Below are 27400 nucleotides of genomic sequence, written 5' to 3'. Positions count from 1 at the left end.
TGGAAAGTTATTCCTCTTAGCTTCCTGAGGGTTCTTAAGGGCTTTACTTGTTCAAGTACAACTGACCCAAATGATAATATTTCATCAGATTATTTAGAAGTACTCTTGACAGAAGTCAAAAAGTGTTTTCCCCTATACTTTTAGTTGAATTCTACAGTATTTGTCTTCCTTCTATTCTGTAAGTACAGTTGAGGTTCACGGGAATTATCCGGCTGTCAATGCTAAAACTCAGCTTTTGAGTAAAATCAAGGAAAAGACTTCTGGAATTTTTTGGCCATCATACCTCAAGTTTACTTTGCACGTTTTATGTTCTGATGTGTGCATCCTTAGAGAAAAACTGTTTAGGCATATATATTAATAAAAAATCCTTAAAAATTTAGTATCTTTAATTCAACATTTAGTTTATTTTCTAAAATAAAAAACCATGCACATTTGTAATATACATCATTTCATTCTTACCGAAGACATGTTTATAAATTTTTTTTTCTTTTTAATAAGTATCTCCATCTGCAGTCCAAATCCTGAATGCCAATCTGCCCAACTGTTTTTTAGGCAAACAGATTCTGCTGAAGACAATGTAGATCTGTATTGTTTCAGGTGCTGGAAAGCAAGTGTACCTGAAGAACCTGAATTGTCTCTTCAGGCACTTGCCATTTGACCAAACCAAGATTAAGAGTTTCATTCTTATACAAAAGCAACAAAATTCCAGTCTTTACGGGCTTCTTCAGCTGACTTCCACATGAAAGAAGTATGGCAACAGTAATTTACATGTCAGTCATCTCCCTAAGAGAAAATGCCGTATTTCTTCTCCAATTCTTCAACAGAAGTACCTTTCAATCCCATGTGGTTCACGTGACTGAACAATGCCTGTGTAACTGTTAAAGAAAAACCCAACATCAACTGTTAATTTTTGTGGTTCATGCTCTTAAGGTAAATTAGTCCAGTTCTTTCCTCAGTCAGAGTACAGGTTGGATTATACAGCTGAAATAGGAGTAAATTTTTAAAACTATGGAAAAGATCAAAAAACAGTAGCAAAGGGAAGCTCTTACTTTGTTTTGAAGCCCATGAGCCACCTAACAACATTTACTTAAACAGGTATATAATCCTGACAACATAAACAGTTTTGTTTACTATTTTGACACTATGCCATTAAATACAGAACACAAAAGTTAATGCCAGATGGCAGATAAAGCTTTCATCAAGTTAAAGGCATGATTGCATTTCTTGAGAGGAATTAGCTTGCACTTCAGCAAGTCAAACAAGTCATTTTATTTTAAGGAGATTCAGATATCAAAATTTTGGAAGTATAATGTTTATCAGTGAAACTCAGCTGTAAATAGTAAATTTGATATTACTTGGTCCCAGAGAAATGTTTTGCTTTTAAGTGCCTCACTGTTACACTGTCTGGTGTGCTAAATAAAGAAAATGTTTGAGACAAACCCCACTTTTAAAAGCCATGAATTCAAACCAATATTAGTTTGAATATTAGGTTGATATAAGTGATGCTGCAAGAACAGGAAAGATGACCAGGCCGAGAGGTTTAGAAACATCTGCATTCTTTTTGTGAACAGTAAGGTCAGGATTGCCTAGTAATAAATTATGGAAACTGTGTAACTTGGATACTTTGCTTTTCAGATACAAGATTTCATACAACTTCATAAAATTGTAACACTAGCAGCTCCAAACTGAAATGCTAGCAAAGCTTATTTCGTCAGACTAAAATGCAGCACTACTGATAAAACCCACAAGGATTCAGGTGTAGTTTAAGTCTTAACAATTAATAATAAATCAAAACATAAGAAAAATTACATGAAATTCATATTAACTTCTAAAACAATCAAAAAGCTAGACAACTAACAGATCTTAACTGATTATTACCTGGAATAAACAACAACAGCACTAAATTTTACGTACTTCTTGCTAGATTCTACAGCATCACAAATGAAGCTTAACACTACAAAATTACTTACTTTGTTTCTCTGAGCCTGACATAAACATCACTGCCATATCAAATCTTTTTAATTCAGATAGCCTCTGGAGGATTTCAAGGATGAGCGATGGCTCTTCTTTCCTGAGGATTATTAGAAATATAAAAATAACTACTGTTGATTAGAAAGATTCAGTAGCTCCAAGCAATATTAAAGACTTCAGGAGAAAGAAATTAAAGAACCAATGGAATTCTCATATTCCCTGCCTTTCTCATTTTTTCTGTTCATTCTTCCACCCATGCAGCAAAAAGTCATCATCCAGAAGTCTTTGTACAAGTATCATTCTGATACAGAGCAAGAGTGAAGAAATATAAAAACCTAGACTGATGCAAACTGACTGCTGTTCACATACAGAGTAGCAATTATATGATCTAATGCTTACACCTTGCTGTAACATCATTGTTTCTATACATATTTGGGTGTGTGAAGGGAAGTAGCACCTGTGGTCATAGGAAGCTCAAAGAGCACCTCATTACAGTTACCATTGTTTTTATCCAGAAAATTTCTAATTGTATTCATTTTAATTCCTGTTCAACAGTAAACAGCCACTGTCTTTGTTACAATACTAACAACAAATGGTTATTTTTCCTTCCCAACTTGTCCTGTCTCCCTCCAGAAGAAATGTCTTTTACCTTACTGCAAATAATTTCAACTTCCTAGCCTTTGCATGTAATACCACCAAATGTAGGACTGTATCTCTTAAGATGTCATGATTCATCCACATGATGGATATTTTCTTTTAAAGAAACTGAAGGAAGGGCAAACATTGATTTACTCTTGCTTTTCTCCATAAAACACCACCCTAAAAACATTCTGAGCGTGTGCTCTCAGAGTAATTCAGAGAAGCAATACACTGTCTCTGACAGGCAAAATGAACTTTAAGACTCAACTGGTAGCATGCATAGAGATTTCAAAAGTAATTGTCAGGTCCTGTCTTATCAGAACTTCTAGCTCCAATACACATTTACCACAGGCTAATGTAAAATGCTAGCAGGTAATAAAAAAAAAAAAAAAGAAAAAAAAAAATCGGAATGCATCACAGTAAGCATCGCACAAATATCAAACCCTCTGTATTTCTCAGCCTTAGAAAGTTAATATAGAAAGCTAATAATGTACAATTATACGTGATGACATACAGAGTAATACAAAAAAATTTCATGCAGTCTAATATTCAGTTTCTGATGTTATTTAGTAGAACTGAATTCAACAACATACAGTAAAGGCCATTTATTTCTTTACCTGTTTCCTATATCTTACTCTTCAAGATATGTTTAATTTTTAAGAAGCAACAATTGAATCATTCCAATTGTTGCATCATGCTCATGTAATGCTGCATGCTGGAAATAGTTTTGTAAGCCCAAGGATGGGGCTAGGGAGGGGAAAAGAAACAAAAACAAAAAACAAACCAAAAGCTACAACCAAAACCAACCAACCAAATAAAAAACCCCAACCAAAAAACCAGAACAGCATGTAAAACAAAGGTGGAGTTAAACTTACTCAATGTAGAAATCATGTAGAATTTTCAGTATCTGGTTAAACAAGTCTGGATCTAAGGATTTCTGGAACAGTTTTGGATAAAGCGAAGGCTCTATTTGCTTTGGAAAAATTAAAAAAAAGTGTTATTTTTAGGCAAAAAAATACAGTTGAGTCACAAGAATTAGAAATAAGTTATTAGAATGTCTTTGATAATGTTGACATAACATGAAAGCAAAAAAAATCAAATCACTTGCACTATTTCACATTGAACAAATCTGGGGTTTTTTTGCAATGATGGTGACAGCTAACTTCTTTTAAAAGGATTCTAAGAATTTTTATTGTGAAATATGTATAAGCAGAAGTACATATTAAGTAGATTGATGCATTTCAAGCACTTCCTCAGTTTAGAGAGATAAGAGAGTTGCTATGTCTAATTACCCTAGAAGCATTCATTTGAAAATTATGTAAAGGCTTAAATGCAGTAGTAACCATGTTAAATTCTAATCTTTTTCAGACATAGTCCCTGATTTTGCAGAAACTGATTATGCAGAGTGTACTCAAAGCAAAGTAAGTCAGGCACAAGAGGAGAAATACTCAGATGTGGATCAAACTACTTAGTATTAAGTGAAGGCACTTCAGAAAAGTAACTATTGTACACTGTTAAGACACTCTACACATAGCCACCCTTTCCACCTAAGTTTCCATTATTTCTTCAATGCCAGTTGAAGAAACTGTCCAAGCACTGTCAACCAATACTACGTTTCTTACCTTCAGGTACAAATACATATTTTCTGGGCAGTCTTTCAGCTTCCTGAAGTCAGACTCTAGCTGGAAGGAATTTGCAGGAATGGCAGGGACTGTAGAAGCAGAACTAAATGATCTTTTGATTTCTTTTTCTCTCTGTTTGTTCACAGGGAAAGATGGATGCAACATTGATGAAATCCCTTTCACACTAGCAGAAAGCCTGCAGAGAGATTTTGAAACACATAATCAAGACAACATTCAAGGAAATCCTACAATGAGACCTAAGTGGAGACCTTTCAATTCATTAAAAGCTAAACTACTACCAAATTATTTTTAAAATAATGTATTTTACTTTAAGCAGGTATCTAAAAAAAAATCCCTTCAAATTATGGAAGCTTTACACTTAATTCACTTTTTCCTAAAGAAACCCTAACCAAACATCTGCAAACACAAATATACTCAGCCTTTCTCTACTTTGTTTCTAGAAATAGTTGCATTTTATGTTACAGATATCTACGATACATAGCTGAAAAAAAAAGACTTTTTCTGCAATTTCATGACGTACAACAATAACCATGTCAAATTAACAAACTTTGTAACAGTGATTACAGTGGGGCTATTTTTTGTCCTGTAACTGGTCAGTTAAGTCCATTTACTTTTCAGAAGTTATAAAAAGGCTAAGAAATACATTTATTTTTTCAACACATCATAGTAAATTCATCTGAGCTGGAAAAGGTAGGTGTGGGAAGGTGTTTCTTAGAAATTCTTCTATCAGAATTCCATAAAAAGTATTTACTATTAACAGACTGAGATTATGCTAATGCAGCAGACAATAAGCAGAGTTCCAACACCTAGCAGAAATAAAAGTTAGGATAGTGGTTTCTATACTTCAGCCTAGCTTCAGCCAGCCACACTTGAGTTTCCCTTGCTAACACAACAGAGCTTGGGAACTTTGAGCAAACCCAAAGTTATCAGCTGTCTGCTCAGCAGAGGAGACTGGGGACCCTCTCATCTGCTCCTTTTCTCTCGCAGAACTGGTGTGCAAAGAATGTTTGAGCTCTGCTCAAAATTTACTTTAAAACATTACAAATAAAAATCACAGCTAGGGAAGACGAGAGCACGAGCAAAAGGGTATGGCATGCAGGAAAATACTATTAATTTCTTTATATTTCAAATGTAAAGAAAGATACTAATTTTCCATCTGAAACTAAACAGATCTTATTTGTCTCAACCACTGCATGATCAAAAATGCAGATGTGTAAGAACTGCTGGGGTTTCTTTTTCAGTATTTTCTTTTTAATTAAAATTCTCCAAAATATGTTTGATACCTCATCATACGCACTAACCTGAAAATGAAGATTACATTTCAACTACATTTACCTTTTAAAGGGAGGATCAGAATTTTTATACTTACTGTAATGGTGATGTATCACTGATTTCTTCTATTTTCAAGTGCTTAGCTTTTGGAATGTCCGTTGTAGTCAACTGATCATCCCGATCTAGATTCTCTGTTGTTTCAACACTCACTGAATTCCTCCAGTTATTGACTAAAGTAGTAGTGCTGGGCAAATCACTATCAGGTGTGTCATCATCAATTTCTTCAATGGCTATTCTTTGCAAAGGCTTCTAAACGGAACACATTCATCATGTCATGTGTGTCCCTCAACATCAGTGTATATACAGGCCCCAGATAAGCAGCTGTGTTTAATTTAAAATAATCTCATTATAACCAGTTTCATCTTTAATGGTGCACATGGAAGATACTTCCATGTGAGATAAATGGCAAAAAAGGAAACTTCATGACATTGTACAGGATGCCTTATATCTGTTACCATGTGATCATGTTATTGCCTTATCCTTGTAAACCACTGAATCCTTACACTAAAGATTCTCAGAATCTGCATCCTATTTCCCCTGTAATAATAATAAAAAAATATTATTTTTTCCTTCCTACTAAGGTTGAATGGGCAAGGACTACCATATGACCCAGTCAAGCTTTGTAATTTAGCTGAACAAGTGAGTATCCAGCAACATAGGCCTTGACTGCCAACTTAAACTTTTGAGATAATAAACATCTGTAACTCAGCCCTGTTGGTTGACCAAGTTGCATACAATATAAGGTAATTCATTCCATCCTAGATGATATGCTAACAAAAATGTTTCAGGTTGTTTAATTTTGCATGACCACTGTTATTTTTGGCCATCACCTAGTATCACTTTCCCAGGTCTTACAAGAGAGCACCATATAGTGGGGGCAGAGGAAGAAAAAAAAAACATTCATCACCTTTTGCTTTGGAATTTTGTTTCCTGAACAAGGACATAGTGTATACTGCTCTAGAAATACAGATTCAAAACATACTCAAAAATTCAGACTTTTAGAAATGGCAGATTTCTCTGTCCAACTCTAACACAATGCCATCATCTTTACAGCAGTTTGCAAACTGCTTTAAGCCATGCCAAAAAAACCCCTGTCTTGGTGTATTGACAGACAATACACTCTTGCTTAGACAATATACCATCTCATCATTGGACCAAGACTGGGAGGATGCCTGGTGGACATGCAAAAAAAAAAGTTCTTTCTGCAATCCTTGGGCAGCACTAGAGAAGCACAGCTGCTTCATCTATACTTGTCCTACCTCAACAGAATAACAAGAAAAAAAAATAATCAACCTAGTATCTCCACTTAATTTAGCAGCCAAACTGTAAACTTAATATATTAATTATCTCCAGTATTTCAGCTACTTCACAACAAATTCATTTAGTTTTCTAGAAATATTGTATCTGGTTATAGAGAGTGCATAATACTTCCCTCCCTTAAAAGTATGAAAATAATCACACATTTTCTATTAATACTATCCATCTGAATTCTGTATTTAATGGTAGTAAACAAACATTTTGAAATCAAAAGCAAAACACTACAGTACTCCACACAACGCATGAGCATGCCTTGTATTTATACAACTCACTGCTGAATGTATAAAGGTTAAATGTAGTAAAAGGGCATGCCTAATACATAAAGAAAGCTGGTATTATTCTCTGTATTATCCTATTTTGTCATATGTAAATTCATAAATCTGACCATAACGACTGACAATTCACAGTCCAAATATGTTCCTTCTTGAAAGCCAATATCCAGCTTTCTACAGTTTATGTGGATTAAAATGCTGGTTCAAATCTCTTGCAGTAACCCTAGGTGACACCAGCATATGACATGGGTAGGCAACGTGTCCTGTTATCACTGCAGCTATAAAAACTGCAAACAGCAGATGTAAAGAAGGTTTCTCAAGTCTGCAATTAAACACAGAGACACAGCTGCCTCCCCTTTACTCTCAACTGCAATATTAGCCATGGATCCAGGACAGGGTTGTGAGGTTGCCTTCGCGTTTTTCACATTTTTGTGAAAACATTTTACACCATATTTCCCAAAGTGTGGTACTGCAGGTTGAATGCTTACACCATAGCTATTGTTACACACTTGTGGAAATGCTGAAGTTATGTTCTTGCAGAATATCAAAACAGTATATCTGTAAATTTTGGGCTTTCCACGGGCAAGATGTACCCACCAGGAGTTAGCCTACATAAATAAGCTGTAAGTGGTTTTTAACTTTAAGCTCTATTTCTCCCATCATTATAGAAAGCAACTCACAAAAAATAACTTACTGTTGATTTCAGGTGTAATGGATTATCAATCAGTTTCACTATATTTTTTATTTCTGTTTCTTTTATCAATACTGCAGGATATTCTTGATTACTCCACTGTTCTTTCTCAGCTAATTCCTGAAAAAAAAGGTAAGTTTTCCAAAAGTTCAAAAGTTTGATGAATAATTACAAGAGATGTTAAAAATTACAGAATAAAGAATGAAAATATTCTATTACTATAGGCTTAGAAAAAAACAAACACACAACAAAAACCACAAGTATACATACATTCCTTATTTTAGTGAGTTCATTCATTGCTTGTTTATTTCCAGGTTCCAACTTCAGAACATCTTCAAAATCTGAGGAAGAAACAGCATGCAACAACTGTATTTCAATTTACAATTTCAAGTTACAAAGTACTCCTTGCAAATTTTTAAGCCTTCTATTTTTCCCTTCATAGTCACAATATCATTAAAGGTAGGCAAGTCATCCTAATGCTTACATCATGACCTAGTTTTTAAACACATTTTTCAAAGTATTTCTTACTACTTATCATAAGCAACAATAGCTGTAACTTTGCGCAAAACTGTCCCCTGCGATTCACTGATTGCATGGATACCAGCACAAAATGTTTTATACATATTCAATGACACACAATAAAACTCCATCATCCTTAACTTTTGCACTTCTAACCTCAATTAGTCAGCAATTGATTGAAATGCTATTATAAAAGAAATCAGGATGTCCTTACACTCATCTCTTACTTATCATTTAGACTAATTCAAAGTCATACCTTGCATAGCTTCTTTTAGCTTTCCAAGAGCAACTCTGGCAGCTCCTCTTCTAGCAAAGGCTTTAGAATAAGAGGCATCTAAAAGCAGAGCTTTTGTACAGTCATCTTCTGCCTCTTCATATCTCAGCAAAAGAACAGTACAAAATTAATAATCATTTTCAAGAGGCAGTTTCAACTGAAAAGACAGATCTATCCAAAACAATTAAAATATGAAATCAGATCTTAATTACCTATATACATATAAATACACACCACTGAGCTAAAATGTAAAATAAAAGTAAACATATAAAATATGATTTCTCAGCACCTTGAAATTTCAGCCAAATCTTTTGGTATCTCATGACACACTGCTGATTTTCTTTTTATCATCACAGAGAAACTCACTTCCTCTGTGAAAATAAATGCTTAAAGCTTGTCAGAGCAGAGTCCACTTTAAACATTAAATAGCCTTGAAATGAAAGTCAGCATCAAAGATTCTTACTTTTGAAAACCAGAAATACCATTACACACACACTCAAGAAAGGATAAGCAAGCATATATGAGAATAAATTTCTCTGTATCTGAATTCTTAACTATTTCAAAACCAGAAGTACATCCTTGCATTAAAGCCATAAGCTTCGTTGTAAGATCAAATTTCCTCATCACAGTTATACTAGGTCATAATTCCACTATGTGTACATTAAAGTATTTCCATTCGTTTCTCTTTTATCTATCATTAAATTTATGGAAACAGTATTTTTTCTCTTTGCAGTTCTCATCAGTTCTAGAGGTTTATAAGAATACAATGAGCTTCTGTTGCATTTTCTGTTTGGTCATCTTTGACATGTAAAGACCCGTGATACACAGTTTTATCATACAGAATCAATTTTCTTGCTTGGTCATTCAAAGTATCACTTTCTCTGATTCTCCGAGAACATTATTTGCATTACAATGTCCTCTATGGCTTTAGTACTAAATTACAGATGTTCTGTCAGAAATACTAGCTGTGCAATCTATTTTATAATCTCAAATTATGAAATCAATGTATTGTTTCTACAGATACCTAAACATGTCATGTTAGAACAAATGACCAACACAACGGTCAGCTCTCTGCTTCTCATGCTACCAGTCCAAAAGTTTTAAACTACCACACCAACAGGAAGTCAAAAAAATTCAGACTTCAAAAGTGGTTAAATGGAATTTCTCTCATTTGCTAGAAAGCATGCATCTCCTACTGTTACTGATCATTTGAATAAAGTTTAATTAAAAATTAACTAACTACACATACATGTCTCCATTAGTGGAGTTAAAGAAAAATATTGTAGAAGATGATGATTTCCAGAAAAAGCTCCTATCCATTCCCTTTGAAGTCCGAATTCATAATCCACTTCTTTTTGCAGTGCAACATTTAGTAGCTGACTGGGTTTTATAGTAAAGAAAAAAAAAAAAAAAGACATAAAGCTTTGGGCTGGTCCTTTGAGAAAGGTGAGTATCTAGAATTTTACTCACATAAAAGAATGAAATTCAAACTTTAGAAACTAATTTCATACTGATGCTATTTTATTCTCTCTGAACTTCCTTCCTATGAAATGCATTAAAAGATCACACATATCAAGTTGTTCTCTCTCCCTTACTGTTTTCACTATGATTTATTCTATACTGAATTCTAAAAAGAATTAGGAGTGACATTAACTAAACTTGAGTGAAAATCTACTAGATCATTCTTTTGTCTTGTTCACCATGAAGAAAGAAACAGTATAGCACATGCAATCGTACTTACTTTTCAATCTTGAGATAGGCCATGGCCCTGTTAGCTGGCAGTAGGGCATTGGTGCCATCTGCTGCTATACCGCGGGTGTAACACTCGATTGCAGCCTCATACTTTCCTTCTTTGAAATACCCATTACCCTTTAATATTTAGATTAGAAAAAAAAACAAAAACCTACGTTCAGAAAGATCTATAGCAATGAACTTTTCTCCTTTTCAGTAGACAGGGTCACAATATCAAGAAGATGGATCACAAAGAACACCCACATCAGGGCAGATATTTATGGCGTATTTATTTTTATCTAAGCTTGGGAGGTAAACCACAAAAAGTATCTTAATTTCTTCCGGTACTTTGAGGATATAAAAAATCCTGCTACATGCATAGTTTAAGTGCAAACTTTTAAGTCTATAACTTGTGATTTATCTTTACATTCAAAGTGCAGGATAAGCCACCCTGTACCTCCTGAATTTAAATACAAGCTGAACCAAGCTGAACCTTTATAATTCCCTTTTCAGAATGACTTTTTGCACTACAGAAATCCATCTTTATCCTGCTACATCCATGCAATTGTTATCCTCAAATATGACTGGGGCCTAAATGTTGCACTATTTTCTAATTAATGCTCCATAAAAAAAAATTACATTACTTTTTTTGTTTGTTTCCAAGAGACTAAAATTGTCTTTTGCTTCTCAGTACTAATATAAAGCCATGTATTATCTTCTCCACTACTACTCTGCTTACTACCAAAAAAGCAAATATCACAGCTCATACTTGCCTGGATCCATGTTTTCAGGATCAGGCCCCCTTGTTAGTCAACTCTGCTACCAAGAAAGTACTGCGCTGGGCTGCTTTTCTGTGGCCTCTTCAAGCTTTTGTTCCCTTTACCTACTTCATGCATGCTTTCATTCTTTTCCTACTAACTACCTCTTACAACTACTAGTATAGGAAACCTGAACATTGATAAAAATATCAGAGGTTACTAGCTAGGTAAGAAAATCATGTTTTAGTTGCTGATGTTATTTTGTAACAGCAACAACTGGGAGAGAGATAAATCAAACGGCCAACCGAGTCAAGACAAGGTATCCAGAAATATATTTTTGTTGTCATGGTTGCCTGCGCTCCATGAAGTCTATTTTTTCACTATGTAATCAGAGGTTTGCAAACACAAAACAGAGTCCACAACTCTACTTGTACAAGCAGGAGTCAAGATGCATCTAACACTGGAGAAACGGGATCTTTGTAAAAATACAGTTCAACTTCTACTTATCTTACAAGATGTTTGAAATTTATCATATACAATTTGGGCTACAAGCCCAAACAGAACTCACTGTCCCTCTCTCTGTAGAGCCCAAAACGGGAAACAGTTAAGGTTATATCACAAACATTGTATTTAAGAACTTCAGGGAAGTATCAGGTTTAATTTACACATTTGTACAGCTAATAGCACAACACAATGTTTCTCTTTGCTAGCTCTCTCCTGTTCCACCAGAGCTTGTGACTTACCAAATCTTTTTCTGTAACAGCCTTCTGCTTGAGCTGCTGATCTTCAATGCGTTTCTTCTCTTCTTCTGTTAATTCTGGTCTGACCACATCTTCAAACTCTTTCTGTTCTGAACTTTCTTTTGATGACAAAGCCTGCAAAGATGCAATTTTTTTTCCTCAGGAATTAATTCCCCCACTTACGCATTTTCAGAACATTATGATATATTCTGAAGTTTTAAAATGCTTGGCAGACTTTTGCATCTTAACGGAAGTGTCTGTGTTTAAGTTGAATACAAACTGAAGAGATCATTCTAAACTGTTCTTGAAAATGTATTTCTATGAGGGTCTGCAAGTACTTGGTGAATAAAAAGTACATAATTTCTGAAGCACAACGTAAAATGACCCACAGAACCTGTCTATATATATTCCAATTCACAAATCACTTATCTCTTCAATTACTGGAGACTTTGGTTTTCATTCTGAAAATCAATTTTTCAAGCACTTTCAAAACTACAATTGAAAACGTATAAGCATATTCACACAGTAATGACAAGTGGGTTTATATTTACTAAGCTTATCATAATCAACATTCTCTCCCTGTCATGAAAGGGATCACACTTGCAGCAGAGTATTACATTCTGCTAGGCTTAAACCCACTTTCTGGTCTGGCAAACCACAACAAGCAGTGGGACTCCTGGAACTACAAGCAAGCTAGCAGTTCAGCTTTATGGCCAAGAGCACACACAGGTTCTCTCTTACATAGTGCTACCTTGTACCAAAATACTAACCATGACTTGAAAAAAACATCAACACAGGAGACAGAAAATACATCTGAACGAACATTCAAACAAAACCCCAAGCCACTCTACGCTAGTGCACACATTCAGTCTTAGCCTACCAATCCACTATTACACTGATGTTTGCACACATGAATTAATTGAGAAGAAACTTGATTACAGATTTTGCCCTCAGTGAACTTGAAATGCCCGAAAAAGCATGAGATTTTATTGAATTCAGTTCTTGTTATAAGTTGATACAGATATTGTTGATACAGAAACTGAACAGGGTGCATTAATTTACATTAGGGCCTATTACTCTTATTACCTGATCAATTTTCTTCAGTTCATTTTTTGCTTCAAAGTTGTTTGCATCCAGTTCTAAAACTTTTTCATAATCTATCAGAAGATCAGAAAACAATGTTTCAGGTAGGAACTACAGGCTAGTAAACAGAGTATAAAGAGCATTCTTTTGAGATAACCCGTTTTTGTAGTTATCTAAGAAGCCTCAGATATTGCAAGGAACACAGTATTCTAAGACATTCAAAGCTGAATTATCCTACAAGTACTAATACCTACAGCAATCATTTGGACTTGCTGCATGAATTTTACCTTGCCAGAATATGCAATGTGGTATTTAGTTTCTTTGTTTACAGGAAACTAAAATTCAGTTCTTACACAAAATAAACAAGTCACACAAGATTTATTCAAGCAGACAGTTTATATGTATTTCAAAGAAAGAATTTTAAGACCACCCACCTTCTTTTGCACCTTGAAAATTTTTCAAAGCAAAGCGAGCAGCCCCTCTTCTGGCATAAGCTTTTGTGTAATTTTTGTCTAAAGCAAGTGCTAAATTGCAGTCAGATTCCGCAACAGAAAACCTGTCAAATATAGGAATGAGTTTGGACACATCTAGGTAACAAAACCCAAAGCTTCAGCTATTTAGCTTACTCTGAAGCTGTACAGGTTCTCTCTAAAGTGGAAATCTTACATGTTTCAGCAGGGGCACAGAACAAGCATTTAAACGTCTCTCAAATTTTTAATACATCAAAACAGGAAAGGAAAACAGAGGTCAACAATCTCTACTGCAACAGAAAGAATAACCAGCTCCCCTGTACCCTTGCCTCCCCCAAAACAAATCAAAGCCTTAGAAGTAGAGCTCACTGAACCTTCTCTTTTTTCTTGTTTTGAAGTCTTACACTGGCAGAGAAGATGGTGAACTTCTAGTGTGAAAGCAGAGTATAAAAAGATGAGCAAGACTACCAGATTCCTTATCCTGGCAATTCCTATTATACTTCGAAACTGCAGTGGGCTGCAACAGCCGTCTTATGTAAACTGTATTGCAAAATGATAAATACTATAATCAAGACTGAAAATCAGACAAAAAAAATCTGAAGAAAGCATTTCAAATAAGAAAATACTATGGATTTAACAATGTAAGTCTTACTTCTTCATTCTACAGAAAGCCGATGCTCTGTTTGTGGGCAATACTGGATTGTATGGATCAGAATGCATCCCTCTAGTGTAGCATTTTATAGCTTCATCAAAGTTCCCTTGTTTAAAATAGTTATTACCCTATGAACAGAAAAAGTCTTTTTAGCAAATTACTGTACATTTGCATTGCTAATTTTTGGTGAAAGAATTCAAAGCTTATATTCCAGAATGCTCAAACATTTTTGCTTAACATTTCTCACAAAGTACTGCTTTACTGTGAAAAGTTTCTTTTGACTACAATATTCTAAGCATCCTATATTAAATATTTCTCATTATTTATGCAATAACATGGTTTTATTATTTACTGATTTTCAACATCTGTAAAGTAATTTCCAGAAACCTGTAACAAGCACATACATAGCTGGTTAAATTGGCATAGAAAATTACTGACGTCTTTTTGAGTTTAGTTTTAACTAGATTTGTCACCTTTGCTTTCCAAGGTGACTATTCTCATTTCTGCCTCCTTTGGGACACAACTTTTATCTCATGTGCCCTCAACTGCTTCACTGTAGCCAATACAATAATGGTCAAAGACATCTCAATTTCTCAGTGTAGACTGCAGCTTACACATCAAAGAATTTCCACAGCAGCAGGGAAACAACACAGATGTCACCTATGCAGACAATATTAAAAAAACCCTGAAGCATGAACTGATACATAGTGCCTGCAAACAAGTTTCTCAGAAGCACAGAAGTTGTATGCAACTTAACCTATCTATCTCATATGGCATTGAAGCATGAGATAGGTCTTGCTGTATTCTACTCTGAAAATAAGGTAAAACTAAACTGGTATGAACTTGCCATTACCAAGGCAAGGAAGACACAAGCTCACCCCTCATTCCTAGATGTACTGGCCTCACAAGGGGACTAATCTTAAATTCCTGGGGATTTAGCTTGCGGCATTCAGACCCTTTGTTCAGGTAAACACCAGTTTGATCCATATGGTAATTCTATACAGCAATCCAACCTCTCAAAGCAAGCCTGACAGGCTTTGCTGCAATTGGTGATGAGAAGAAACAGAAATGCAGTGAGAATCTTCTATTTCGGAATAACAAGGAAAACAGACATAAATTCCAAATGGGCAATTCTTCTACCAGAGGTGTCATCTCAGTGGACAATCTTTTAAAAGAAACTTAAGTGCCAGGTCCTGCCCTTCAGTCACAACAACCCTACACAACGCTGCAGGCTTGGGGCAGAGTGGCTGGAAAGCTGCCTGGCCGCAAAGGACTTGGAGATGCTGGTTGACAACTAGCTGAATATGAGCCAGCAGTGTGCCCAGGTGGCCCAGAAAGCCAATAGCATCCTGGACTGTACCCAAAACAGTGTGGCCAGCAGGACAATAAGTGGTTGTCCCCCCGTACTCCACACTGATGAAGCTGCACCTCAAATACTGGGTTCAGTTTTGGGCCCCTTACCTCAAGAGGGACACAGAGGTGCTGGAGCGTGTCCAGAGATGGGCAATGAGGCTGCTAAAGGGTCTGAAGCACAAGTCTGATGAGGAGTGGCCAAGGGAACTGGGGTTGTTTAGTCTGGAGAAAAGGAGACTTGGGGGGGGACGGGACATTATTGCTCTCTACAACTACCTGCACGGAGGTTGTAGCAAGGTGACAGTAGGTCTCTCCTCCCAAGTAACAAGCAACAGGACAAGAGGAAATGGCCTCAAGTTGGACCCGGGGAGGTTTAGGTTGGATATTAGGAAACATTTCTTCACTGAAAGGGTGTTTAAGCATTGGAACCAGCTGCCCAGGGAGGTGGTGGAATCGCCACCCCTGGAGGTGTTTTTTAAACATACAGAAGCAGTGCTCAGTGACATGGTTTAGTGATGGACTTGGCAGTCCTAGGTTAATGGCTGGACTTGATCTCAAACTTCTTTTCCAACCTAAATGATTCTATGACTTAAATTGCTACTTTGCAAATAAACATTTATAATACTATAACCTTTTCCTTCTCTGCAAGAGCCTTTTCTGCATCTATACGAATTCCATCTTCTTCAGAGTCCGATTCTGGAGATACAGAATCATGAGTACTATCTTCTTTATCAAGTTCTTCAAGTATTTTATCCTGAAATCATACAAAATAAACTATTACCTTCATTATAATTTATCAATGTAAAATACTACAAGTAAGACTTCAGGAGAATTAGTAGTGTGGTTTTAAAAATCTCTAAGCTTAAGTCTTCTTTACTAAGGAGTACTCCACACTTCAAAAGTGAGAAATCTATCCTCTCATACTGCCAGCTGTGTTTAGTCTTATATTCTGTATTAATTATGACCTTTTAATAGACCTATTCTCAAGAAAAAAAAATGGTTTAAAGTCAAATCAATCTGCTGGATGAGAGCACAGTCAATAGAAAACTCAAGTATTTCTAAATATTCCAATTTTTAAATGTGTAACTACCTGTAAATGTTTTGGGGAGAAAGCTGCTTTCTGTGTTTATACAGCACCCAGCACAGTAAGATACTGATTCGTGGACCGAACTCTCAGCATCATAACAAAATCTTACTTAAAAGAATCAACCGGGGACAAGACTCAGCTAACAAGCAAACATTCTGACTCACCACATCAAGTTTTCCCCATGCTTCATAATCATATGACTTGATCTTATTTTTCTTGTTTTCCTCAGTGGTTATCTTTGAAGGAACTTTAGTTTTGCTTTTCTTCTTCTTCTTAAAAGCCTTGTTTCGAATTGGTGGCAAATTCTAAATTGAGATAAGCAATTTATTATAAAACAGATGTGTGAAAGTCACTTGTATTGAAGAATTTCTAGTACCTATATCTAGGTATAGTATCTACCTACTGGCTAATTCTGGAAATCCATCCAGCAAGCTGCTCTCAGGAGCTCTACAAAACCACTAAGGACAACAAGTGTAAATCTTTCAGTACTTAATAGGAAATATTACATGTATGATACAAAGCTAAGTTTTAGAAGGCAACTCTCTGCAGAGTATCACTGAAGAATAACATCAATACAGTAAAAGTCAGCAGTAAATAAGTAATACTGATGCTACAAATAGAAGTATTCTCCCTGATCTACCTGGAAGTGACTAAAAATTTACTGGCTTCATCACCTCCAGAGGCTACTGCCCCACAGCTCTGTTGGTGAAAGTCTACAGAGGAATCTTTGGGCTACTTCAGATGAAGAACAAGTCAGTTGGGTTAGCTCACACCTTCTATTCAGGTATTTTAAATCAACATGTGTAATTTTGCTGAAGCAAAAAGTAATTATAAACATTAACACATTATGAATAGCTGAGTTAATATTGACAATGGACTTATGATTTTTTTTTTTACCTCTTCTGGGACACCACTCTGTTTCCTTAGTTCAGAATCCACTTCTTTAATATCTTTTTCCCAGCTCTCCAATTCTCTCATAAAATCTTGCAGCTCTTCAGCATTTTGCTTCATTTGCAGCTGTAGCTCTAGTGCTTTACTTGGTGCACTCATTGTACTCTGCGAAATTACAAGGAAAAAACTTTCTGAAGAAAACTTGGAAGTATGTATCAAAGGAAAATAGCTACTTCAAAATAACTAAGTCTGACTTACAATGCAAGACAGGCTTCCCAACAGCATAGTAGGAACGTTAAATACTAATAGACTAAGAAGAAACAATTGTAAAACGTCTTTGAAAAAATTAAGGGAAGTTACTCAGATAAAACAAAGTATAACATAACAAACAACTATTCATGCTTTCCTCACCAAGTGTAAGGTAAAACACCCAACAAGTCAATGAAAATCTTTAAAGTGGTAAGAAGGTGGTCTTAGTTTAAAGCAATTTCTGCAGTGTTTCCCAGATGAAAGAATGTAAAACACTTTAACATGTTAAGTTTTAACTAAAAAAAACCCAACAACTAATTAAGATACACCTGCTGCCTTGTATCTGAACAGAAACAAGGTGTATGAAGAACCAACCCCAAACAGCACTTTTGACTTCTACAAGTAAGGACGCTCAAATATGCATGTGTTTTTAGCACAGAAATAAGTAAACACATGAGGCATTTTATTATGAAGTCTAGTGAATTAAAAGTCAAAAATATTCTTTGAATGTGCTCTTTGTACACATCATTACCCCTCCAAGTACCTGAAACACTGTTTGATAATTATTATTACTTAATAGTCTTCATCAATTTTGTTGTCTTATTTTTAGCATCTTAAATGAAAGACGTATTATCATGTAAGTATCAAGTCACAAGTAAAAAATAACTTTAAAAGAATTCTTGGTTACAATTCAAACACAAACCTGCACATTTGTACAGCCCATAGTATAAAATGCCGAAAGGATAAAGCAAACAATCTGAAAATAATCGTTATTAAGTAAATCATAATGAACTAAATACAAACATAGACAAAGTAAGCTACAAATGGTAACTATAACCTCTTGACTGAATGCTTCAGCATCAGTTACAATCCTCACATTAAGGACAAAGAAGCTTTCTGTAGAGATATATTTTTAGGGGAGAAGAAAAAAAAGATTAGATTTTTAAATTTATTTATTATTAACATCTGGTAAGATAATAATCTAACAGCACAAAAATATAAAAAAAATTATGGGCCAAACAAAGCTAATGATTTCTGCAATACAATGTGCTGTAATGATAGACAAGAATCTCATGAAAGATGGAAAAATACACTGCACAATTACTAGTGAATTAACACTACCAAAGCAGAAATGTTATTCCATGCTCAGGACTAAGCCACCGAGCAGATGTCCTGCTGCAGCAGTTGTGCTTCTCCCTACTTTACACATAGGTGGTTACACACTTACACCCTAGCACCATGTTTTTCCTAAAATCTTCTGAATGTCACATTGAAACAAAGTGGAAAAAAAACCTTAGATGAAGTTAAAAAAATGCATATTTTTCATCATATTTCCAATGTAGGTGTTTACTGTATTTTTTTCCACCTACAACTGATGACCTATACTGAACTGTCCCTGCAATATTCAGCCAGTTAATTCCATGAAACCTGGGCACGGCCACACCACATATTCCATACAGCCTAGTACACTCTGGCCAACTGCAGCTAGAACAAGATACTTTAAAAGACGCAATAAAATACACTGTGATCTGTTAACTTTTCTTTTTGCTATCACTGACTAAAATAATATTCTTATACATCTAACAATAGGTTTAGCAGTTTCTTTTCTCGTGTTCTAGAGCGTCTTGCACAAGTGTTTAATGTAAACTTGCTCCATCACCCCACTAGCTTAACGCTGTTTGCTCACACAGCTTAGCAACGACGGCTTTAACCCACGCGTTGCCAGCAGACGCATTTACTGTACAGCTCTTACGCCCTTTAAGGCAATTTTATTGAGACCCCCAGCACTAGGGCCTGCCTTTACCTTACCCAGCACCTCAGGGCTGCCTTGTTCCAGCGACTCCACCGGGCAGCAGCCGCCCCGCCCCAGAGGCCTGGCCGGCATCCAGCGGAGCAGGCCGGCACCCAGCGGCACCGCAGGCCCACCCAGCAGCGGGCGCCGAGGCCACGCCGCAGGAGGCCCGGCCTCCCACCGAGGAGGCCCCCAAAGCAAGGCTCGCTCCACACCACCCCGGAGTTACAAACGAAGCTCCGGCTCCTTCAGGGTGGGTTCCCCCGAGCCTCCCCATCCCGCACGGCCAGGCCGGACAGGATAAGCCCGGTCCCGCCGCAACCTCACCTGCACCAGGTCGTGCCTCCTTCTACCGCCGCCGCCGGACGCCCTGCCCGCGCGGCCGAGCCTCCTCCCAGAATGCAGCGCGGCCCCCCGGCGGGACGGGCCCCGCGCCCCGCCGCCCCCCCGGCGGCAGGGGGAGGCAGAGCCGGAGCAAACAGCGCATGCGCCCGCGGCCCGACACGCTTCCTCTCGCGGCCCGCGCCCCTCCGCGCTGCCTGGCCACGCCCTCCCGGTCACGTGGCGCGGAGCGGCCCCCGTGATTGGTGCCGCCGGGGACGGTGGCCGGCGGGTGCGGCGGGCGGCGGGACCGGGCCATGGAGCAGGGGGGGGCCGCCTCGCCGCCGGCGGAGGAGAAGGTGGGGAGACAGGAGGGGGAGGAGGAGGAGGACGACTTCGGCTACCGGCTTTTTCCAGACCGGAACAAGAAGCCGCAGAGCTTCCTGGTCCGCAGCCTCTTCACCTTCCACAACAGGTGCCAGCTGATGCTGAGGATGACCCTGGAGACGAGTAAGCGCTTCCCCAGGGGGCCCGGGCCGAGCCTGGGTTTGGCGCAGTGGCAGGCGCACCGGGTGGAACCGGGGACGCCCTTCTTCTCTGCAGATACCGCCCGCCGTGGCTTGCGCGGTGGCCTTGGGCCGCAGGGTCTCGGGGCGGGGACTGCTCGCTCCCCGCTGCCGCTGGCCCGGCCCGGCCCCTCCCCTCCCCGGCCTGCGGCGGCCGGACGGGGCCTGAGCGGTTCGTGGGGCGGCGCTGCTGCTCGATGAACGCGCTGATTTTGGTGAAAATAAAGAAAATACAACTGCAGAAGTGGCTATGTTGGGGTTTTTTTTCCTCTCAGAAAGCCTTTCTCTACTCCTTTCTCGTGAAAACTTGAAAGGATTGGTTGATTTGTTCATTTGTACCCTTTTCACTACGTAATATTGACCGTGAATGTTATTGAAAACAATGGTCACTAATAGGCCAATCTGCTTATGTGTATTACTAACAGACATTGTAACATGATTCCTGAATAGTTTTGTATCTATCATGATTCTATATCACTTTACATAGTGATAGAGCTCTAACAGCTGCCAGTTGCATTTCATTAGGGTTAAATACTGCAGAGTCTGAATTTAAATACTGCAGAGTATGAATTTGCATGTGTAGTGTTTTGGGCTTTTTTATACTATCTTTGTACTTTGATTATAGATGATTTTCAGAACTTTTGTCTGGAGAAATTGATTGCAGCAATGTTTTTCTAGATCCATATGCGCAACTTCTTCTTGAGGCTATGAAGCAATCTGGTTGGTATGTAAACTAATTAATCTTGTTCTGTGTAGTAACATCACTATTACATGAAGTTACTGGTCTTTTTCAAAGGTTTCCCTATAACTTTCTTTGTTTGGCCTTTCAGCACTGTCTTCAATGACCGGCACTTTTCTTGTGAAAACTGTGATGGCTGTGTCAGTGGAGGTTTTGATTCTGCCACATCTCAGGTAGGTGCTGGACATTGTCCTCTTTAAAAAGACTACACAGTTCTTTTAGTGTTGTGTTACTAGGTTTAAATCTACTAATGCTGATATTAGAGCTAGTCACGAAAGCAAGATAAATGAAAGATGTTCCATGGTATCTGAGCTAGTACACTGCGAAATGATGAGGCTGTTACTGTTGAAAAACACTGATCTAAAGAATCTAATTGTTGTGGGTGGTGTGCGCTGGATCTCTGAGAAGTAAGGGAAATGCTGAAACTTGCTGAAAAGACTATCTACATCTTCTCTTCCACAGATTGTTCTGTGTCAGAACAACATTCGCCACCAATCCCATATGAATCGGGTGGTTACACATGAATTGATTCATGCTTTTGATCACTGCCGTGCACATGTTGACTGGTTTAGAAATGTCAAACACTTAGCATGTTCAGAGGTAAGAGAAAATGCTTCTACTGTCATTATATTAATTACTGCTGGTTATTAGGGATTCGTGTTTAAATAGGTAGGCTGTTACACAGATTTAATTTGATCCTGTTAATACATTTTGTGCTTTCTGTCAGGTCAACCTAAATAATATAATTCAGAAAACAAATATGTAGTTTTCACAGATACTAATAAGTCAGTGAAAGTAGAATGTGATGACTGTGAGTGTAACTGTTACAGGAAGTGGTTATTGACAAATGAGAGTAGTTAGAGATGAAAGTATGTTCACACATTAATCAAATGTTTATAGGGTTCTTTTTCTCCCCTGCAAATCTTGGTACGTTGAGTAGTTTTTACAACACTGTGGTAACTTGATTTTTGTTTAGATTTTTTTGGTTAACAACAAACTTATAATTTCCTATAACACAGGGGTCCTCAAACTACGGCCTGCAGGCCGGATACGGCCCCCCAGGGTCCTCAATCCGGCCCCCGGTATTTACAGAACCCCCCCCGCCGGGGTTGGGGGGGAAAACCAAGCAGCTGCAGATGATTTCCTGCCACTTAATCCACGCGCCAGCCCCCTGTTTACAAAGTTTGAGGACCCCTGCTATAACACATATTTTTCGATTAGGTGTGGTGTTGCCAATAGTACACTTTAGTTATGACTCCATGTCCATCTTGAAGGACGTAGGAATTTGCTGCTTGAAAGGCCTTAAAAATTCATGCGTTAGGAGGTAAAATTAAACTGAGCACGGACCATTAAGGATTCCTCTTGTGTACACGAGTCAGGTGTATTCACATGCTTTTAGTTGATTTCTGATGTAATTGGTATCACTTGACCACAGAAAGACTTAGCCTTATGATGAATATTATGAAGTGACATTCTTGTGACTCTGTGAATGGGGTGGCTTTTAGAAATATGTAAGAATATTATAGTGGCTTTATTTTGGGGTTTCTTTTTGCTTTTAGGTTTTGTTTGTTTGCTTGTTTTTAATGAGAATGTATTTGATTCCAGACTTAAGATGTGCACAGGTTTCACCTATAACCAGTATGTGAGAGAACCAAAATGATTATTTTGGTACAGAAAAAATAAGATTTCAAAAAAATTAATTTTAATTCATTAATTGAATTCATATTTGCTGTGGAAGAGAGTTGCAGTCACATATTACCTTTATCTTTTTATAGATAAAACTTAGTGAAGTAACCTTATACAGTATCATTAAAGCCATTCTGTATAACTGTGGAGGGTTAACCTTGGCTGGCTGCCAGGCACCTATCAAATCATTCTCTGACTCCCACACCTCAGTAGGATGGGAGAAAAAAAAAAAAGACTAAAAAGCTCATGGATCAAGATAAGCATGTGGAGGTCACTCACCAGTTACCGTCACGAGCAAAATATACTCAACTTGGGGAAGATTAATTTAATTTATTGCCAATTAACGACAGAGTGCAATAGTGAGACATAAAACTAAAAATACCTTTCTCCCCACCTCCCTTTCTTCCCAGGCTCAACTTTGCTCTTTCATTCCTGACTGTTGTTTATTCCTCTCCTTCCCTTTCAAGCAGCACAGGGGGGTTGGGAATGGGGGCTGCAATCAGTTCATAACACTTTGCCTCTACTGCTCCTTCCTACTCACACTGTTTCCCTGCCCCAGTGTGAGGTCCCTCCCATGGGATACAGGCCTTCATGAACTGCTCCAATGTGGATCTTTCCCATGGGCTGCTGTTTTTCAAGACCTGCTCCAGCCTGTGTTGTTTCACAGCGTACAATCTTCCAGGAATGGACTGCTCTACTGTCACTCCCCCACAGGCCACAGTTCTGCCATAAAACCCTCCATGGGCTGCAGCTTCTTTCAGGGCATGGCCATCTGCTCTGCCATGGGCCTTCCCCGAACTGCAGTGTGAATATCTGCTCTGCTGTCTGCTTCTCAGGCTGGAAGGGGACAATCTGTGTCACTGTGGTCATTCCCACAGGTGGCAGGAGAATCTTTACTCTGGTGCCTGGAGCACCTCCTCCCATCCTTCTTCACTGATCTTGGTATCTGGGGCTGTTTATCTAATTTTTTTCTCACTCCTGTTTCTCACAGCTGCCTTGTAGTGTTCTTTATCCTTTCTTAAATATATCATCACAGAGGTATCTCAGGCACTGCTGATGGACTCAGCTTTGATCAGTGGTGAGTCAGCTCTAGAGCCAGCTGAAACTGGCTCTGTCCAACATGGGGGCAGCCCTTTTTCTTGTTGCACAGAAACCATCCCAGCAGTTCTGCCCCAACATCTTGCCATGTAAACCCAATAAAATAATGCTGAATTATTAACTATCTTTTTTTTTTTTTTCCCCCTCTAAGTGTGTAAACTTCAAACATAAAATTAGGGAAGATGTACAAATCTAGATTGTGCATGTTCTTGCTCTTCTTGAGATCATATGTTTGGTTCAGGTCTTTCGATACTTCTTTTAATATATGGTATTTACAGTCTTTATTGTCAGCTTCTTAATGCTTACAGTTCATACTTTCCATGCATTTATTTTCACTCTGGTGCTTAATTATGGGAAGTCTAGTTTTAGTTCTGTTTCCTAACTGATGGGGTAGAGTGTGGAACAGCTGGCAGACAAAAGAAATTATAGCGCACAGGGCAAGACAGCTAACAAGATAAAACATCCAAACTGTATTGGGTTTGGCTGAACCACAGAGCAGCCCCCACAGTGCTGTGCTTGCATTGGTGGCTAGAAGGTGTTGACAACACCCCAGCGCTTTGGCTGCTGCTGAGCAGCGCTTGCACAGCATCAGGGCTGTCTCTGCAACATCCCCCCTCACCAGCAGGCTGGGGGTGGGCAAGGTTCTTGGGAGGGGACACAGCCAGGGCAACTGAGTCAAAGTGACCAGTGGCATGTTCCATACCATGTGATGTCTGCTCAGATAGAAAAGGTAAAAGAAAGAATGAGGAAAGGGGCAGGGGGGCATTAGTTATTTATGACACTTGTCTTCTGGAGCAGCCACTGGACGTACTGAAGCCCTGCTTCCTGGGAAGTGGCCGAACATCGCCTGCTGATGGGAAGTAGAGAATAACATCTTCTGTTTTCCTTGACTTCTGTGTGCGTGACTTTTGCTATTGCTTCATTTTATCTTTTGGCCTTTATCTTGACCCACAAGTTTTTTCTCCATCTTATTTTCTCCCCAAACTTGTTCTGCTGAGGAAGGGAGTGGTAGAATGGCTTGGTGGGCACCTGGCATCCACCTACCACACATACTCATTTAAATGTGGCTTTTCCTAAAGCAGGTGGGTTACTGCTCTTCTGGATGTTGCATGTAGTCTTTGAAAGGTATTTGCCTTTCTTTCTGGCTCTTCTAACACCTTCTGATACAGGTTGGGGAGAATATGACTTTCCATGTTCTTTCAGCAGTTCATATACATGTGTGTATATATATATATATATATATATATATATATATAAATAAAAACATACTTAGGATCTCTTCTGATCATTCATTTAAGCTTTGGGAATACGTGAGATGGTCCCTGGAGAAACTTAGAGGTTCTATAGTGATACTTTGCAGTTCATTGAGGCTGAAAGGGTGGATATAAACAGTAATAGGTACTTAATAAGTAGAAGTGGCCCTGGGAATATTCTGTACCAGCAGTCACCATAAAGATATTGAAGAAAGTAATTTGTTAAAGCTTTTTTGACTTTGTATTTCTGTGTATTTCTCTGATCATGTGGCACTTTTTTCCTCAATAGATTCGAGCTGCTAATCTCAGTGGAGACTGCACACTGATGAATGAAATAGCCAGGTTTAAATTTGGTTTAAAAGGACACCATCAGGTAAAGACTGTAGATGTTAAAGTCTAGTGATTTGTTATGAGCCATCTTTACCTACTTGATCTCTGTCTTTTACACTTTCATAGCTGAAAGCATCAGAGAAAGAAGTAGATGACATGGACTTGCTGCTTTCTCTTAGTTAACCTTAATAACCTTCAACAGTGCATGATAATTTTTTTTTCACCTTGTTATTTTTGTTGGAGTGAGATTCCTGAGTACTTACTCAAATCATAGACCATTACCACTGACAAGGGATAGTTAATAACAAAGCAAAAAAAAGGTTTTGCAGGGGATGTAGTGGGAATACCTTAGCCACTTTAAATGGGTAAAACTCTAAAAAGTCTTTGAAAACTGGGGGAAGGAGATTGGCAGAGGTGCTAAATAACCATGTGTGTTAAGTCTTACAGGAATTAATTTTTTTTTAATAGTAACAAAGACTACAGGTTGAGTTCCTAGGAGTTGCTCATGTTAGAGTGGCAGTTAGCTTGTAGCTTGGGTTGTTTACATTTTTAAAAATCTTTTAGTAGACAAACTCTGTAAGCAAAAGTTGCCATAGAGGTATCAAAATGATGGCCAGTAAAGGAGTCATTCCTGTATGTTTTACAGCATATTTCAGTTGGAAAAATACTAACTGGTATTTATGTCTATTTCTTTCTGACGTATTTTCTTGTGTCTGCATCAATTTGTACAAATACTCAATGCCTAAAAAAATGCCAAACTATATTTTAATTCCTTTCTATGGAATGTCTTTTACTTATCTGATGGTTTATTTGCACATGGAAAACTAGAACACATAGTCAACACGTGATGGAATAAAAATGTACTTTAATGCTTATTACATTGCAATGTTTGACTCTTCTGTGATACAAAAAATTATTGCATGTGTAGTAGGAGTTAATACTTGGCAAAACCTGGAAAAAAGTTATTTATACTAATAATGACAGATTTTCCTTTATCTAATTCCCACTTTAGACTTGTGTGCGAGACAGAGCAATTCGTTCCATTCTGGCTGTTAGAAAAGTTAGCAAAGAAACAGCAGAAAAAGCTGTGGATGAAGTTTTTGATGCCTGCTTCAATGATCTGGAACCTTTTGGAAGAATCCCACACAGTAAAACAGATGCAAAACGTGCTTATAGAGACTTTCAGAACAGAGATCGCTATAATGCTAATTTGTGAAGGAAAAAAACCATGGAAAATGATATTAATATCTGATTGTTCTGTAACATCTGGAGTTACAGTCTATGCTCACAGTGCTGGTGGAAAGGGCAGTTCTATCAAATGTGTCAGTTAATTTTGTAAGCTTTTTCCAGGACCCAACTTCCACGGAAGTAAACAAAGTAAATGAACAAGACTAAAAACTGTCTTTCCTCATCTGTTATTCCAGCAAGATAAGTTAGTAGACCAAGTGACTTGTCAAATAAGGATCTGCACATTTCAATGCACATTTAATTCTGCTCAGCCTGACTAGGACTTGGTTTCTGAAAGTTTTGTTGTTGCTGAATAAATCTTTTCATAAATTCTTTACATTTCCACCATCTTTGATTTATGAAGTCATAAACTTCATGATCTTCATCACTCCATTTCAAAAGATGGGCAATGAAACTACAGCTCTAGCTTTAATAACATTTTAAAATTACATTTTTTTGTTAAATGCTAAACCCACAATTCAGTAGACTGCTGCATTTGTTTATGAGCACCACCTGAAATTTTTGGAATTCCAGCTCATCTAATGTTAACTTCACAGGCAGATAAAACCCTTTGTCTTTTTAGGAATTTGGCCAACAGTACTGCTTACCAGATCAAAACTACAAACTGGATAAGCATTGGTGAAAGTCTTCTCACCAGATTGAGCTTTGCTCAATATGTGGGTGTAGTTTTTGGTCTTCTTGCTATGCTTGTTAGG

General features: G+C 37.9%; 2 protein-coding genes and 1 long non-coding RNA gene across 5 annotated transcripts; 2 read left to right on the top strand and 1 right to left on the bottom strand.

Annotated features, from left to right (window-relative positions):
• Positions 1 to 384: 384 nt before the first annotated feature.
• Positions 385 to 19933, bottom strand: RPAP3 (RNA polymerase II associated protein 3). 2 transcript variants are annotated; one of them, XM_056339952.1, is made up of 17 exons: positions 19792 to 19933; positions 17430 to 17588; positions 16697 to 16837; positions 16077 to 16199; positions 14093 to 14220; positions 13405 to 13526; positions 12974 to 13044; positions 11891 to 12022; positions 10400 to 10527; positions 8641 to 8762; positions 8136 to 8206; positions 7869 to 7985; positions 5623 to 5834; positions 4233 to 4428; positions 3486 to 3583; positions 1971 to 2071; positions 385 to 875 (listed from the first exon to the last, which is right to left on the bottom strand). In XM_056339952.1, the coding sequence occupies exons 2-17, from the start codon at positions 17580 to 17582 to the stop codon at positions 784 to 786; spliced, it is 2007 nt and encodes a 668-aa protein (XP_056195927.1). In that variant the 5' UTR covers positions 17583 to 17588; positions 19792 to 19933; the 3' UTR covers positions 385 to 783. The 2 variants fall into 2 exon arrangements, 1 of the variants encoding a protein (XP_056195927.1); XR_008822025.1 differs by lacking the exon at positions 19792 to 19933 and having other exon boundaries at positions 1971 to 2099.
• On the top strand, positions 4435 to 6806 carry LOC130149843 (uncharacterized). The gene is made up of 2 exons (XR_008822026.1): positions 4435 to 4943; positions 6167 to 6806. It is a non-coding gene; the product is annotated as an uncharacterized LOC130149843 (long non-coding RNA).
• A 124-nt stretch (positions 19934 to 20057) lies between the features above and the next one.
• Positions 20058 to 27021, top strand: ATP23 (ATP23 metallopeptidase and ATP synthase assembly factor homolog). Of its 2 annotated transcripts, none has more exons than XM_056339953.1 (6): positions 20058 to 20295; positions 21030 to 21075; positions 21182 to 21263; positions 21553 to 21690; positions 25417 to 25500; positions 26470 to 27021. In XM_056339953.1, the coding sequence occupies exons 1-6, from the start codon at positions 20103 to 20105 to the stop codon at positions 26671 to 26673; spliced, it is 747 nt and encodes a 248-aa protein (XP_056195928.1). In that variant the 5' UTR covers positions 20058 to 20102; the 3' UTR covers positions 26674 to 27021. The 2 variants fall into 2 exon arrangements, with proteins under 2 accessions (XP_056195928.1, XP_056195929.1); XM_056339954.1 differs by having other exon boundaries at positions 20163 to 20295; positions 20977 to 21075.
• The last annotated feature ends 379 nt before the right edge of the window (positions 27022 to 27400 follow it).

The sequence above is a fragment of the Falco biarmicus genome, chromosome 5 (genome assembly GCF_023638135.1).
Source record: "Falco biarmicus isolate bFalBia1 chromosome 5, bFalBia1.pri, whole genome shotgun sequence".
Classification (NCBI taxonomy): Eukaryota; Metazoa; Chordata; class Aves; order Falconiformes; family Falconidae; genus Falco; species Falco biarmicus.
The sequence above is the reverse complement of the archived record's forward strand: the minus strand, read 5'-3'. Positions and strand labels throughout refer to the sequence as shown.